This window comes from Microchirus variegatus (genome assembly GCF_963457635.1).
Source record: "Microchirus variegatus genome assembly, chromosome: 18".
Lineage (NCBI taxonomy): Eukaryota > Metazoa > Chordata > Actinopteri > Pleuronectiformes > Soleidae > Microchirus > Microchirus variegatus.
The window spans coordinates 21,206,401-21,223,350 of NC_139819.1; the positions used below are offsets into that span (position 1 = coordinate 21,206,401).

At 39.9% G+C, this 16,950-nt stretch overlaps 1 protein-coding gene across 2 annotated transcripts; it reads right to left on the bottom strand.

The window, feature by feature from the left end:
• Nucleotides 1-10,751: 10,751 nt before the first annotated feature.
• On the bottom strand, nt 10,752-15,107 carry hscb (HscB mitochondrial iron-sulfur cluster cochaperone). Of its 2 annotated transcripts, none has more exons than XM_083905066.1 (6): nt 14,684-15,107; nt 14,508-14,604; nt 12,332-12,421; nt 12,032-12,107; nt 11,011-11,058; nt 10,752-10,870 (listed from the first exon to the last, which is right to left on the bottom strand). In XM_083905066.1, exons 1-6 carry the CDS (start codon nt 15,019-15,021, stop codon nt 10,776-10,778), a joined length of 744 nt encoding a protein of 247 aa, XP_083761192.1. In that variant the 5' UTR covers nt 15,022-15,107; the 3' UTR covers nt 10,752-10,775. The 2 variants fall into 2 exon arrangements, with proteins under 2 accessions (XP_083761192.1, XP_083761191.1); XM_083905065.1 differs by having other exon boundaries at nt 12,032-12,176.
• Between the last annotated feature and the right edge of the window lie 1,843 nt (nt 15,108-16,950).

The following is a 16,950-nucleotide window of genomic DNA, read 5'->3' on the forward strand; positions in this document are numbered from 1 at the left end:
AATCACAAAGACATCTGTGATGTGCTGACATTTCCACACACAGTGTTGCCTGTTTTAAAAAACTTCAGATTATGAAGGGCATTTTGTATTTGATGAGAAAATCAATTTTAACTTTTCTGGTTGCAATTTCCTGATGATGTGGTTCCTTTCAACATTTTAAAGGCTTACTTTTGTTTTCCATCTGTAATTTCACCATTTTCCATCACTGATTCACAGTTAACTGCTAAATAAGGGCATATCAATGGGGGGGGGCAGGCAAAATGGACCTGGGGGCCATGCATTGAACTAAACCAGGGGTGTCAAACTCATTTTCACTGAGGGCCACATCAGCATAATGGTTACCCTCAAAGGGCCAGATGTAACTGTCATTCAAGATCAATGTAACTAAATGTAACCAAATATAATGTAAAATAAGGGAAACATATTTAGCAACATATTGCTAAATGACTTTCTGTATTTATTACTTGTTCAATTTCACTTGTAGCATGATGCATATACAATGATACACTGTGATCTAGTGGCGGTGCCGTCACTTTGCGGGTAACGCAATCGCCATGCATTGTGGGAAATGTAGTTTATGGTCAACGCATGCCTTAAAGCAGCATAGACCTATTTTAACACAGATTTTTAAGACCAACTAATCACTCAGGGGCCACATAAAATGACATGGCGGGCCGCATGTGGACCCCGGGCCTTGAGTTTGACACATGTGAACTGAACCAACAATAAATGGATACCCTACAATATTTACTGTTGATTTAGATAGAATGATATGATTAGATTGAATGATTAGATAATGACAATCAATCAAATGTTCTGCTGCTACAAATTTAAGTAATTAATTTGACATAACAATCACATTTAGCACAGTATTATTTTTTTCCTTTGTGTGCAAAAGGCCTCCTGAAAGGTTCCTGTCATAATGTCCATTTAATGCCGTCATGTACAACACAGTCCAAATGCTCTGTATCAGGTAGATGTAGGTCAAATTATAATATCTTTACTGTCCTGACATGATTAGAAATATAATGTAATACTCAAAAGCTCCCATGCAAGAATATTCTCAGTTGGTAAGTAAGTAAACTAATTAATTCATTTTCAATTTCTTTATTAGAATGTGAGTAAAACTACCTCTACGTCTATTCTCTGACTGGGTCATGGGTTACATGTGGGCTCGATGGATTACATTGGATAAGGACCAGTGTATCTCAATCCTGCTCCTGGGGACCCACTTCCCTGTATGTTTTTATGTTTCCCTACTTGATGATGATCTGACCATTGAGCAGGTCTGTTGGAGCAGGGAAACATCTAAAACATTGGTTCTCAAAGTGCGGCCCACGGGCCAATGGCGACCCGCAGAAACATTTCTGGCGGCCCGCAATAAATTACAGTTGATAGTTTTAATCCAGGAGCTACTAAGCTTGTTAAATGTTTATTGGACATTACTGGATATAGACCAATAAGTGTAAACAAAAATACTGGGTATTTACCTGGTTTCTATATAGTGAATTTTAGTGTATTATTGGGTTATAAACTGGTAATAAGCAGGTAGCTACAGCCTCCAATTACTAGCTATTTACCCAGTAAATATATGGTAACAGAAATGTGTTACTTGGTATTAACCTGTAATTAGAAGGTAAGAACAATGGACAAAATACTGGGTAATTACCCAGTAAATTATAAAGCGTTTTTATATTAACGCTTAAATTACATTATATTTACGCTTATATTACTTAACGCTAAACTGTAGAACTGAAATCTGGTCAGTAAAATTATTACAAATGGGATTTCTTTCTGGGGTTTTTTTGTTAGTTTTTTTTCCTTTGGTGGCCCTCAGTGCAGTGTTGGGTTCCTAAATTGGCCCTCAGGTATCAAAACTTTGAGAACCCCTGATCTAAAACGTGCAGGGCATTGGGTCTCCAGGACCAGGACTGAGAAACACTGCTCTAGTGTGTAACATTTGGCAAGATTTATTGGCAGTTTGAACATAATATACAGTACCCTTAAGCAATGTTTCTCAATCCTGGTCCTCATGACCCACTGCCCTGCATGTTTTAGATGTTTCCCTGCTCCAACACACCTGCTCAAGCGCATTTTGCATTACAGTAATTACATGATGGTTTGTGTTGTCCGAAAGATTCCAGCCGTTTCTGAAAGCTGAGAAGTTGCACGTCATAGCCAACATGTGGTTATTAAGGTAATTTCACTCACGCTGTTGCAGGAAGCCAGTGAATCAGCGCCTTCCAGAAAGGGAAACAGTTGGAAAAATGCCGGTACATAGTTGACATTTTTTGACCTGTTTTTGGAGATTGGGACAACAATCATATTTTAAAATGTGTTATAATACTCAAATTTAACACGTACTATCTAGTGTTCATGTTTTCAATAAAACGTTTTGTTTTTCTTCGTTTTAATTGTTAATACACTATTTTAACATGCAGTAAACTGTAAATAACTTCCAGATATTGAAAGTTATTCTGGAAAATGGGAAAAAGCACTTAGTTCCAGGACTTTTTTTTGTGCCCTTTTATGGTTAAAATAAGTAAAAACTACTGCAGCATAATACTAAGAGCGATCTCACCAGACAAGTGGTTTGCAGCTGAAAGTGAACGGCTGATCTGTTTCCACATGCGTTCGCCTTGTTTAAAATGCCAGGCTCTTTGCCTGCAGAAGCGTTTTCCTAACCAAGAACCATAAATGAGCCTTTTGAAGCAGTATCTCGTGGTTATTCAATGGGACAGCCAAGCACCAAACTTGTGAACCCACTATCTATATTTGAATACATATATACAAAATATATACTTCACCTGGCACTTTTGCTGGCACATTGCCTCATTGATGAGTGTTTTTTGGGGATGAGTGTTTTTAATGTTAATGTTTTGAGGTGTTTGGACTGGGTAATCATTTGGAGGACTGCACATGACAAGAGGTTATAACATAAGGAAATTGATAAGGGGATTATTTGACATCTTTTTGTTGGGAGTGAGGGATTTAAAGATGCATGTCTCTTGATTGCACCCTTCACATACACGGGTATGTGCTGAGTCACACAAACATGCAGCTTCTTTCTCAGCAGGGCTGAAATCAGAAGCTTAGAGGAATGGCTCGCCTGCCACAGTAAAGCTCAACCCTCTGGGAATTCTCAAAGACATAGCCGAGAAGAAAGAGTCCATGGTCAAAGTGTGTTTTGATTTGACTTGTTCTCAAATTCGAGAAGGGAAGCACAAAACGTAGTAATCAGGAGTGTTTGAGGAACAGTTGTAATGAAGATAAGATGTAAACGAAATTCAGATGATCTTTGAGAAAAATATGAAAGCTTGCTCACACACATTCATGTCTGCCCTCACATTAGAGGAAGAGACCACAGACAAAAAAAACTTTGAAAACAAATGTTCAGTGTTTTAATCATGAGAAAGCACAGACCAGACGAGCCAGTCAAGACGCAGGACCACACACTTGGTGTTTAATCAAACCATTTCAGGGAGGAGATGACAGGGATTTGGGATCTCACAGAAAGTTGCCTAATTTAACATGATTTAAGAATACAAACAGACATGGAGGTGGACTGTCTGCGTTGTCAGTTAAAAGCTGTTGGGTGTGCAATGTTTTGTGATGAGAAACACAAAAACTGGATGACGTAGTATTAGTTTAATGATACCAACTTCTACTTCCCAGTGTGTTCCTTGCAGCACAATAAATCAGGCATATGATAGGATCTGGCTTCTACTGTCCTGTAATCATAGTCACACTAAAGCCCAATTTATACTTCTGCGTAAAGTGCTCTGCGTAGGCTACGTAGAGACTCTGCGTCGACGCAGAGACTGTCGAAGAGCCTCTGCGTAGTCTCCGTCTGCACGAAATATTTTTTAAGTGTCCGTCACGCCGTCAAGGGACTACGGAGACGGCAAGAGCTGCGATTGGTCCTCAGGACAGGCTGAGCTAAGCTGCTCTGTGCCGGCTCTCAGTGCGCTCCGGGCGTCCTGACAGAGGCGGAGCTGATCCCCGCCGATAACGCCGCTGCCGAACTATAAATACGTCATATCTATACACACACAGCACATGTTTAGACCCTAAATGGCCAATTTCTCGCCTCAAATTATCTTAAAACTGCGTTCCGTCACACAGAAAAGTGAGAAACGGCCACTGTTTCAACAACAACAGTCTTTCTCTCTCTTTCTTTCTCGGACGCCATTGCTCACTGTAGCCAGAAGCACAACAACCTTGCGCAGCGACCCCTACTGATCGGGCGGGAAATTGCAGCGAGTGTCCGTCACCACGACGCAGAAGTATAAATGCTCGAGGCGTCTCCGTGGTGACGCAGACGGATAACGCATACGCAGTCGGAGAAGTATAATGTGGCCTTAACCTCATATGTCTGTTTTCGAAGAGTCTGCTGTCAATGTGTTTGTGTGTGTCTGCACTTCTGCCAGCTGACAATGTTATATTTTCTTTGCAAAGAAAAGGTCAATCTACACACAAGTGGTCGAAGATGAAGAAAGACCCAGAGCATGGCGAGAGCTAAACACGTTTATACCTAAAGGAACACCCCTCTCACATCCCTTTGTCTGTTGCAGGGGTCTGCCCCTCCAGGCCGTGCTTTCACACCCCTTTGTCTATTGCAGGTATCGGGGCAGAAACCTCCTGCAGAATGTTGTATTTAGGTGCAAAGTTGAGTCTAGACATCCTAATTTGAATACACAAAATGATCTGGTATCTTGTGTTAGGAAAGGGCTGTTGGGCGCTGTGAAACAAAGAAATTGAATTTGCCATTACAGCACACAGTGTGTTTTAATATTTTGGCAGTGACTATAATAAATGACGGTATGGATGCTAATAAGTGTTGCTCTTCACTGTGAAATTGTAGTGGATCAAATTTTATAAATTGTACAAATGTACACTAAGACTCAAGGTTGAAGTGGTTCGAATTTGGCGGGCTCTCATTGCACTCACCTTGAGTGTGCAGATTAAAGCAATTAATATAAGTATTCTCACTGGAAACTGTGTTGAAATATAATAACTGACACTGGTTTGAGAGCAGGCTTTAGCTCAGGAGCTTGTTGGGAAGGAAACAAAGTGCCTTGGTAAAGGGATGAGGCAAACAGCATAAAAACCAGCGTTAGGGTAGTTACTCAAAAAAAGTAATTAGCTACTAGTTACTTCTGTAAATTGTAATGAGATTACTTTACTTGTTACTGGATTTGAAAAGCAACTTCATTACTTATTACTTTACTTTCCCATTTCTTATTTTACCGTGTATATGGACAGACATCACTTAGCCTGCCCACATAGTGTTTATTGTATAATGTATACATAATGGCATGTAAAACCATATGATCCAACGCAGACTGGATCATTTCTCTATGCGCAGTTATATCACACATCCATATATGACACATACATAATGATTTTCATGACAAGGTTCGAGTACAGTCGCAATGAAATACAGATGATCCGAGTAGATCTTAGTAAAACGTGTTGACAGATTCTCAAGAGCGTACTTTTCATTGTTTTCACTCTGTGGTCTCAATCTTTGTGCAGAAGACCTTTAGCGCTGTAATCAAGGGAATAACAGATGATGATCTCTTTAGTTAACTGCTCAAAGAGAGAGAAGAGAGTTCTGTCGCGAGGAGTTCATAATCTGCGCTGTTTGCAGCCAAGTTTCGCTTTTGCGCAGAGACTTTCCAGCATTTAATAGGTGCTGTTCTACAGTGTACTCATATCTTGTTGGAATAGTTTTATTGGTGTTCCAAACTGATCTTGGACAGACTCTAAGCGGGTATAGACAGGCGCGTGCTGGCCACAGTTTTTGCATGCGTCATCACAACATCGTTTCGGTGGTTACCGGGGGAAACGGGAGTAAAAAATAAGGCAATTTCATGGTGGTCTGCTTAAAAGTAGGGCGTCTTATTATTTTCAGTACAGGGCCCCAGGACGCCCGGGCACCCTGCTGGCTAAAAGCCTGTTCCCCGGCGTCTCCAGATCCATCTCCATTTCCCTCCTGCGCACCAGCAGCTACGTCACTCAAATCGATCTCCATGACAACAGTGCCCAGGCAAGCGCACACACAAGCAACACGCATGCACACACATCACTTAAACGGATCAGAACTTTACACACAGGCAAACACGGCATGGGTAACACAGACAAGCGTGTTACTATAATTTGGTAAAGTAGTGTAGTTACCGATATTTTTAGTGTAATGCGTTACTTCGTTACCCAAAAAAGTAATATTGTTACTGTAATCCGTTACTGTAACTCGTTACTCCCAACACTAATAAAAACACAGATTATAGAGGGAGGAAAGTCTGATAGTTGTGCATTATAACAACACTACTACCTGGTGAGACACAGGCACACACAGCAGACTTGATGTGTCTGTGGGATGATGGGGAGAACACTTGGTGTCTGAGTCACAAAAGCAAAGCAGAAGGATGAGGATCATAAAGACATGCTGTTCAGCTGAGAAAAGTGTTTCTGCTCCATGTTTTTAACCTTGGTTAATTAGACCTTTCATTGACTAACGTTTTTATCAAATGATTTCATTAGGAACCATATCAATTTCTTTCTATTATGCTTCTATCAAGTACCCTGCAATTTTTTTAAATCCAGCAACATTTCAGAATTAATGTGATTATGGGGGTATTATAAATTTAAAAAAATGGGTTGTTGGAACACATTAATATCTATCTTAAGGCCATATGGAAGTGATAACACTGCAGTTATTACATGCATTAGTCACATCGTCATGGGAAGCTTGTTTAGACCCTAAAAATGGTTCTCTGGTGATTTCCATGTTCCAGCACTCCAATATGTCTGGAACAATTTCATATTTCAAATGCACGACTGAGGGTGATTTCCAGTCTTAATTAAAATGTAAACTCAAAGGGAAGAAACTTCTTTGGAAATACACTTCTGCTTTCTGGCAAACACACACAAAAATATTCTCTTGTTAAAACTGTCCTCCAGTAAGTCCATTTACATTCTCCAACCAAAGATAATCTACCTAATCTAAGCATCATTATATCTGTCATGTGTTCGTGATCAGGATAATTAAAGAGTCAGCAATAGCACACTACACTTATTGACAAAATACAACTGATACATCCCATGCCCTTTCTCAAGGTTATACCCTAAAACACTTTAAGATGCTGTCTGTATTGGAACTGTGAATTTTGGCAGTACTTACTTTTCCATTTTTCTGTGACTCGCTCACTAACCTCTGGCTATTGTGTCACCTTCAACAACGTATACACAAACATCAACTAATGTATCACAGAAACTGAATGAGTGGCTATATCTGATCCTTACAATACCCCTGGATGCTTTGCATGTATGAAAACAGCCGGAGCATTACAACATCTTCTACTCCATGGAGGTGACGTTGGCACTGGTTTGCAGCATTGTGGTCGGCATTCAAGGAGTGTGTCTCAGAATACAGTGAGGCTTTTGCATTTCAATCAAGAACGCTTTCTCATCAATAACAAATACTTCAGTTTCCGCTGAACTGGCAATGCAGAGGCTGCAAATCTGGAAACCAACATTCGGCCTTAATGATTCATAACTGTATCTGATATGAAGAGATCACTCTATAATAAAATATGTTGCCTATGGATTTCCATCACTCCATCTGCTATGCTTGCTTTGAGTGTGTTTTATAGCAATAATGAAAACAGCCACCGAAGGGACGAGTTACCTGACATTGACGTCAGCTACGGGGGTTCTATTTTGGGACTCTACAGCGTTTGATTGAGAATATTGAGACTTGAAGAGAATTTCAATAACTGACATAAATTACACATTGTTGCTCTACAAACTGGGCAAACTAATTCATTAAATGTACAGTAACACAATCTCACCCACCACTGAAAATAATTTCACAAAGGGAAATTATGAAGCATTTGGCAGCAAACTATTGGCAGGGGTCCTCATTAAGGGACTTCGTAGAAATAAGGGTTCCAAAAGGGACCTTCTACAAGGGCTGAGGTTCTACCTGGAACCATTTGCTTCTGAAAAACCCTTTCCTGAATAAAGGGGTTGAAAAGGGTTCTTGGTGGAACCCTCCAAAAGGGTTCCAGGTGGAACCTTTATAGAAAGGTTCTACCTGGAGCCAAAAAATGGTTATCTTATGAGGACAAGCTGAAGAACCTTATATGGTTCTACTTAACACTTTTATTTCTAAGAGTGTACCTAATTGTTGCCATCTCCTGTAAATAGCCAATCAAATAATGTAGTTAAAGGGGTTCTCATATCCACCATTCTTAGGGCCTTGTCTCAGCAGCCCTGGTGATGTCTAACTCTCAATAAGAAATTAAGAAAATCCTTACAGACTGCACTAATTAACATGAAATAAATCATTTTGGCTCCAGCATTGGGTTATGTGGGGCTTTACAGAATATTTGAATCAACCCGGAGAACCAGCAACTCCTACCTAGCAGCAGCAGCAGCATCAGCAGTGCAGTGTGCCTCACGCTGCGCTGACCTAACTCATCCCAGAAGCTGCACGGTGGTCCCGCATGTACCGAGTTAATTTTGCCAAGCCTTCCCATCCAAGTCAATTTCACAGCCCTGCTCACCACCACCACCCCCCCACACACACACCTTTTCGTCCCTTTCATACTCAATTTCAAAGAGTTCTGTAAGATGGCAGTAGCCTCGTCACATTTTTCATTAATTGAAAGGCACCTTAGATGCCTTCCTCCTGATTACAACATGAAAAATAAATAGGCGTCTGGTGGAGTACACTCTTTGATTCACTGTCAGTCCATGTACGCTCAACAAAAATATAATTGTACAAAGAAAAACTTGTAGTTATGTGACAAAACAGTAACTATCAGTAACTATCCAAAAATAACAGTACAACTTAATCAATAAAATGGCTTTAAGTCCTGGAGTAATGGCAGGAAGAACACAATGGGGTCGATGGTCGATGATCCAAGTTCACAAACTTCAATAACGTGTGTGAATTTGGCGGCCGTTCTGGGGAACTGGAACTGGAACCCGATTCAAGTCCACAGGCGGCTGACAGAGGAATGATGCACATTCAGTTGTGTTGCCACAGCTGTAACGCTCAACCCAGCACTCAGCATGCTAATGGCACACTCCCTCATGATTTGTGACATCTGTGGCATATTGACAAGTGACAAAAGTCCACATTTTGGTGTGCCCTTTTATTGACCAGACTCTCGTGAGTTGAAATACTTAATCTGAGATTGTCGTCAATAGCAGTGGCCAAGTGACACTGGACTACTGGGTTTGAGCAAAACAAATCATTCCACAAACAAATGCATCAAGAATCTGAGCAATATATTTTTGTTCACCATGTTCAAGTTTGTGCGTTTATATTTGTTGATTTGTTGTTATATATTACGGCGACTGCTTTCTCCACGGTAAAAACGACGACACCAACAAACAGATTCAGACATTGTTCCAGCCCTAATAAACAACCCATCAGGATTAAAGAGTGTCTCTATGAATAATAAAGATTGGTTGTGTTCACTGTGCGAAATACAGGGGGGTCTGGGGGGGGTTAGACCCCCCCTGATTAAGACTCAAGACCCCCTGAAAGCCTCAAATGCAAAATTTGAGGGGGGTCTAAACATGTTACAGTGTAATTGGAAAGCATGTTTTTTCCTAAAGACTTTTGTAATTTCAGTTTTACAAAAATTATCTACATACATAATACACTTTGCATTCTTTCTTATCCTTTTTAACCAGACAAAATTTAAATTATTTTATTTCTAATTGTCTATTTTTATTGTTTTAATGAATTGCTTTCCAAATGGCGCTGTGGAAAAGGCCCACACAAGCCCACATCTGACAGGGAAGATAGCCAATACTGCAGGGTGGCACCTGGGGTGGTGAAACAGTATTGCGCAACAAATGGGAAATGGGACCCCCCAATTATTAATGGGTATTTCGCACACTGGTTGTATTCATCCCATCAATCACTCCATCATTAATCAGTTACTTCATTAACTGGCAAATATTTAGATGACTGATTTATCAGGCTGAGGGTTTTTTAATTCAAACAGTACAAAACCAAAAAAAAACACATCATCATTTTGAGGACTGGGAAACACTGATCAAAATTGGACATGATTTCCTGCATTTTATATGTGATACAACGGATATTAAGGATAAATCATTCGTTGGTTTTAGTTTGTGGCGCTCTTTTGTCTCAAATAACTTTTTTATTATGATATGTGAGCTGATTTCGGCTATGCACAAGATCAACGTGCATCAATTTATTCATGGTGAATTGCACAGATCTTTCAGGGGGGTCTGCCTGATCGTCACAGCAATAACGCCATATGCTTCATAATTTGTCTCCCTCAGTGAAGCACAGTGTTTTTCACTTTGTGCAACATACAGCCCACTTGTCTTCTCTTCACTGCATGATGATAGTCAAGGTGTTATGTCTCCCCCTAAAGGTACCCCAAGAAACAGGTGTGATAGAGCCCCATGGCTGCATGAGCACGACACAATCCTAAGCTGATAGTCAGGATAATTATATAAACACTGCGAGCAGCATTTTAATCAGCGCCTATAATAGATCTCTGTCATTTTTAATGACACATTAGGAACAAGTGGATATGATGAAGGTTTTGAAATTAGGTAAATTCACAGGAGACATACAGTTATAAATAAAAGCTGCATATTATGTATTAATCATTTATTCAGTTGTGCATTATACCTACAAGTTTTATCATTCAACTTGAACAATCACATCATTATACAGAATTCCATAAATAGTGTGGCACAAAAAAGGGTAAAAACTACATGAAATGACAGAGTTTTTCTTTGACTTTCTCTTCAATGTTTGCAAAGTATTTCATCTGGACGAGAAGTGATTGGGCATCCTGAAGCTCCCCTGATCAGATAAAAAAAAAGAAAGAAAGATAGTGCAAAATGAAATTCAATCAATGACTCATTCAGCGACTTAACAGATAAGCTTCAGCATAAACGAATGAGTGGGAGGAACAGAAAATATATTTCATTGCAACAGAATACCTTCACGGAGGGCTGTGTCTATCTGCTCCGTCAGGTCTGCCAGTTTCCCTGCAAGAGAGGAGGAGCAGTTCTAGTTCTGCATGAGATTTTTTTTTTTTTTTTATTCCTTGAAATTTAAAAGCACACTCGTCTTCAAGAGCAACTGAGAAATCCAAGTGTCTTGTCTTAAGATGGGTAAACGTACATATCATACAGCACTTAGGGCAGAATAAAATATTTAGATCATTTTGATAAATATATTCTAGATCTGCATGACATTCATTGGTTTTAAACCTATATATCAGAGGTATGCACTTACGTATATGTCCTTTCTTTCCAGTATTTAAGAGTAGTTTTGTACACACAACATATACAGTACCTCAACATAAACAACAGTTGATCTTTTGTTGTGTTTCCTCACACAGAAGCTGCTCCGTAAGTGTTGAGTAATATAAAACACCACTTGCTGTTACCATGGAAACAATAGGTAAAGGTACCAGAACTGGAAAACGTACAGCCACAAAGTGTAGGTAGGGCAACATACCTTGGGTATTATTCTATAATAACTTTCAGTGTAATGTAAATGAAGTGATCTGAAAGAGAACTAGACCTCTGCTACAATAGGATGCTCCAATTGTTCAACTAAGCAGCTGCGCCCACACATCCACTCAGTGAAAAGGTTGCTGTTCCATCATTGGCAAATACCGCAAATGCAAAATGCAAAGCAACCCAACAAAAGGGAAAATGGTCTAAAAGAACGTCAGACAACAAATGCAATAATATAAGGGTCAATGTGTGTGGAGCATTTCAGATATGGAGGGATTGCCTCATGTCGATGTCGTATATGACGGGCGCATCTGCACGCAAAACTAAAGCGTTCAAGTAAAGCATTTTAATAAACATCCCTAAGGCTTTGTCCAGTAAATCTGAAATAGTCCATGTTTAGCTCCAATTAACGAACACTTGTTCTTGTGCAAATCTATGTTCGATTATCATTAGCTCAAATAACTCAAGCAGACATTGAGCAGAGATACTTGTTTACCTTTTGTGTCCTGGCCGATCTTGTTGGCTTCTTCTGGAGTCTGTGCCTCAGCGAGAGCTTCATTGATCTCCATCACCTCCATAAAAAATGCAGAATGAGCCCCGGATTCAGTGCCCTCCTTTATATGCATCCCCTCCAGCTCCAGCTAAAACAGTAGCACAGTAATTCATCCTAAATGCACGTCTCAACTTCTGAACGCCAGATGGTGAAGATGTTTCTCTTGAACAATAGAACAGACAGAGGGAGCTTGGCGTTAAATAAAGTGTTCATTAGAAGCACAAACATGGATTTCTCACTTACCATATAAAGGCCGCGACTCAAAGGCTTAAGCAGAGTCGTGTATGCTTTGTTCACGAAAGCCGACTGGCTTTCTGAATACTGCTGCTCCTTCTGCAAAAACAGGGTTCTGTTCAGTCCATTTACATCCATTTAAACACAAAAAACTATTAACATTGTCCAGAATTACAGGTCGGTGTGACACAGAAGGTGGTAACTCCATTACAACCTGCCATTTGAATCCGTCAGTTTTCTAAAAATCCAATCCTTCATGATACTGTCAATTAGGTGCATGATGTACAGCTACTCCTGCATTCAAGCAGTCTGGGGACACGTGAAGGGATGCAGGTGCAAGTCTGACATGACAGATGTGTAGAAACTAGACTGTAAGTAAAATATCTTGGAAATGGTTGACAGATCTGAGTACATTTTGCAGCTATCAGGTCTGTCAGCTCTTGAAAATCAATAGTCTCAAGCTCTGGCCCATGGGCCCATTGTGTGTAGCCGTTTCTGTAATAACAACCATTGCAGTAGGTGGCTGCCTTGTAGCCTTGTATAAGTAATGAGTTTTCTATATACGATGTAAGCCAGAGGCTGGAAGACGTCTAATTAAGAAGAAATGGCCAGAGGTGCTGATAAATAAAACAGAGACTGTACAGTATTTGACAGGTTGTGTGAGACGAAAGCATCCAGGCTACCACGCTCGGTTGAATGTGAGTTTAGCTTTCATATCATATCTTGACGGCATTGTGCATTGTGTTTGTCTACCTGAGAATAAATGACATGAAAAGCAACAGATCACTGCTCCGCCAAAATAATATGAAACATGCTTCCATTAGTGTTTCAATTTAAAAATGAAGTGAAATAACCTTTGCAAGCTGAAATGACCCTGATGACGTAACCATGTCTCCACAAAGTTCAATCTGTGGAATGTCCCTTTAAAATTGCAGCTGTACAGGGCTAACAATCAGGCAAGTGCAATTCACATGTATCCAAAATGCACTTGATCAAAGCCAATTATTCAATTATGTAATCCATTTTTGAAAAAGAAAATTAGTCAGTGAGTATTTCAGCATCTGTCATGTCAGTTATTTTTCAAAATATCCAAACAAAATCAGATTTTTTTGCAAATGAAATATGATTATTTGAAGATTCTGCCATGGTTGTAAATTAGCTGTATATATTTGGGTTTTAGACTGTTGGCCAAACATAAAGCAAGCAATGTAAACAGGTGACCTTGGGCAAATTAAAATGAAAACAATTAAAAATGCCTTTTATTGCTTTTAGGTCATTATATGTGAGTCACAGTGTTTGAAAATTTGAAAACTTTGTGTGTGTGTTTGGCAGAGGTGGAAAGTAACGAAATGCATTTACTCAAGTACTGTATTGAATACTTTTTTTGTGTATTTTGTATTTTTTAAGTACAATTTAAAATCAGGATTTTGTATTTTACTTCAGTACGTATTGACTCAAGTATTGTATTCAGTTACTTTATAAATCCTATCCGTTACTGAGTAAAAATAAAAATTCAGCACAATGAAGACCTACAGGGGGGAAATATACACCAGAACCAGACGAATGATGATGTGATTAGCACCAGCACTGGTGCGTGAACATAGAGGGCGCGCGGCAAAAGTGACTTAATATCCGGTGTCGCGCCAGGCGTGAGCTCCAAAATAGTTTTGGATTTCTGACCCCTTGTCATATTTCTACTACCCTCACACCCCACACAAAGTAACTAAGTAACTTTTACTTAAAGTACATTTCAAATTAGATACTTTTTACTTCTACTTGAGTAATATTTAATCAAAGTATTGGTACTTTTACTTGAGTACAATATTTTAGTACTTTTTCCACCTCACATTAGTCTGTGGGTAAATGCAGATGCCAGGTGTAATAAAGGCACTGGTGCAGTCAATGCATGCTCCTGGTGTACCTACAATTTTACATTCTTTAAATGCTTAACCAGGGGGAATCTACAACTAGATATATTTTATATTTTACATTGGTTACACTTCACTGAGAAGAAATAGTACACTTGAAATCTTAATATAGGAAAGGGGTCATAAGAGCATTTACTCAGGATTATTTCCTAGGCCAAACTGGAAAAAAAAAAAAAAAAACATCACAATTGTGTCCTGACCCAGTTTCCTGTCCCACTCTATTTGTCCCAAAACTGCATTCAGATTCCCTTTCCTACCACAGATTTCTGGCTGAAGTTGTCTGGATGTAGCGACCTCTGGAGTTGCAGATATCTTTTCTGCAGCTGCTGTGTGTCCAGTGTGAATGTGTGGTCACTAAAAGAGGCAACACATGATCACATGAGATTTGCTTTTAACAAAACGAGTGTACTAAGTATTGAGCTAGAATACTTACCAGGCCATGATTTTGAAGAAAGATGTCCTCTCTTCAGGGGGCTGCACCACTTTACATGACACACAGAAGAATGCAGGTGTTTTGTCAAGAGGTTGTTGACAGCTCCAGCAGCTCACTTTGCCTCGACTTGTACAGTTATTCCATTGTGTGCTGGATAGATTATTGTTGCAGGTCAGTCCTCTCGCCTTCAGCAACGATCTGATGTTCTTGTTGCAGTGCCATGTGTCCTTTCTGGGGAAGCTGGTAGACATACACACTTTAGAAATACACAATCGGTTCGTCCGCATCAGTACAGCCCAGGATGAGCATGCAGCCCGAAGATGATTCACTGACAACATGTCTGAGATTAAAATGCAGTATATATTTGGAAAGTCAAGCCAAACAAAACATGAGGTCCTCCTGTCATAACATCTACATCCCTCTCTCTCTGAAAGACACCGGATGTGTGTATGTGCTCAAATCGCCACGCTACCACCTCCCGGCTGGGCGGGGAGCTGCAGCGGAGAGAGAGAAACAGAGTAACACACACACAGCTTCGCTATAGCTAGCGTGAGCCGCTAGCAACAGCAAACACAGTTTGTCAGTGTTCGTTTCAAGTAGCGTTGGATTTAAATCGCAACAAAACAAAAAAACGATGTAAGTTGAACACTGTGCTGGATTTTGAAACGTGTAACGGTGTCACATGAACACCGCTTGCTAGTACATAAACTTCCAGTAAGTGAAAGAGCTCGGGTGATCCAACTAAGTTAGCTAATTAGCTAACATGCTATCTTATTTTGCTAACGTGATTTTCTAGGACGTCTGATTATTGTTTGTGACCGGTTCTGGTGGTTGATTTGCTTTTATATGTTAGTCAACAATCATGTGCCACATTGTTCAATCATATACAGAGACACGTATATGTTTTATATTTTCCGTTGTATGCTAGATGTGGAAGCTAGCTAGCAATTAGCCAGATGACAAAGACATCCCACATACGAACGGTGACTGAGGGATGTCATGATCAGTATGTTCACTTATATTTAAAAAGCACGCTTATCTGACAATATAGGTTATATATGTAATGAATGTCTTATGAAACGTGCAAAGGCGCATTGTTTATCATTGAAAATTACATTTACAAGTTTCTTTCTTATACCTTTGTGCTATCATTGATTTAAGTCAACATAAATATAGCAGACAACCTGGAAAACACGTCCGTTTCATATGTTTTTCAGATTTTCTATTAAACCTCATGGCGCCGAGTCGGGCACTGGTCCATGAAAGGTTTTGTATACACAGAGAGTGGCTGGTCCACCATTGTCAGGTACTGGAGCACAGATAACACCTTCCAAATTGGTAAGTATTTATTTATTTATTTAGTTCATGTACCTGCTGGTGCTACAGCATCTATAACCCCTGACCGTTTTATTGGAAGAACTGTTATATAACTGTAAGAACTGGGGCCTGTCTAAGTATGCACACTGGCCAGCAATCAGACTGGGCGTCTTGACTCCTTGCGTTTACAGTTTCCTCAGAAACTCCAAGCTGTGATGAATGCCAACTCTTAGATACTTGTTGTGTATGTGGGTGATAGTCAGGGTGCAAAAGGTGACGGTGGAGTATTCCAGAGAGACACTGGTTGGAGACAGCAGATTCTGTAAGGTAAACAGGATCTCCTCCTGAAGGTCGAGGGAGGTGCTTCTCAAGGCCCCCACAGACAATACTCTGGGTATTATTAACGGAAATGGCTAAGAATAGAGAGCTGGGGAGCAAGGTGGCTCCTCTGGACGCTGTGTTGTTTGGGTTGTACAAGCCAAAACGGAACATCATCTGAAGAAGAGTGACTTCTCAAGCTTACATGCTGGGTGTGTCACACTAACATCAGGCTCGGGGTTGAGGGCTTTATCTGGCTCTGATGTACAGCAGCAGTGAAGGAGAAGTGGATCCCTCTTGACTTGTTATGTATGGAGACATTGCTTTTCACAGTGTGGATCTGTAAGTAGAACCAGTTTTCCAGTGTTTCAAGAGCATTATCTCTCCTTGCATTTTAAATGCGTTGTTCATGTGTGCTTTCAGTTAGTTTGCATTATTTTCATAATAACAACTTGGGTTAGTCTTACTGCATGTGAGGTATAAATATGAGCTTGCAACTGTTTGTCCTTATTATGAGTGAGTTATTATGGATAAGTGTTTATTAGGTGATGAGGCATTGTAGCCAGAACTCTAGTTATATGTATATAAAGTATATGAATTTGATGATATTTATGTTAAAAACATCTCAGGAA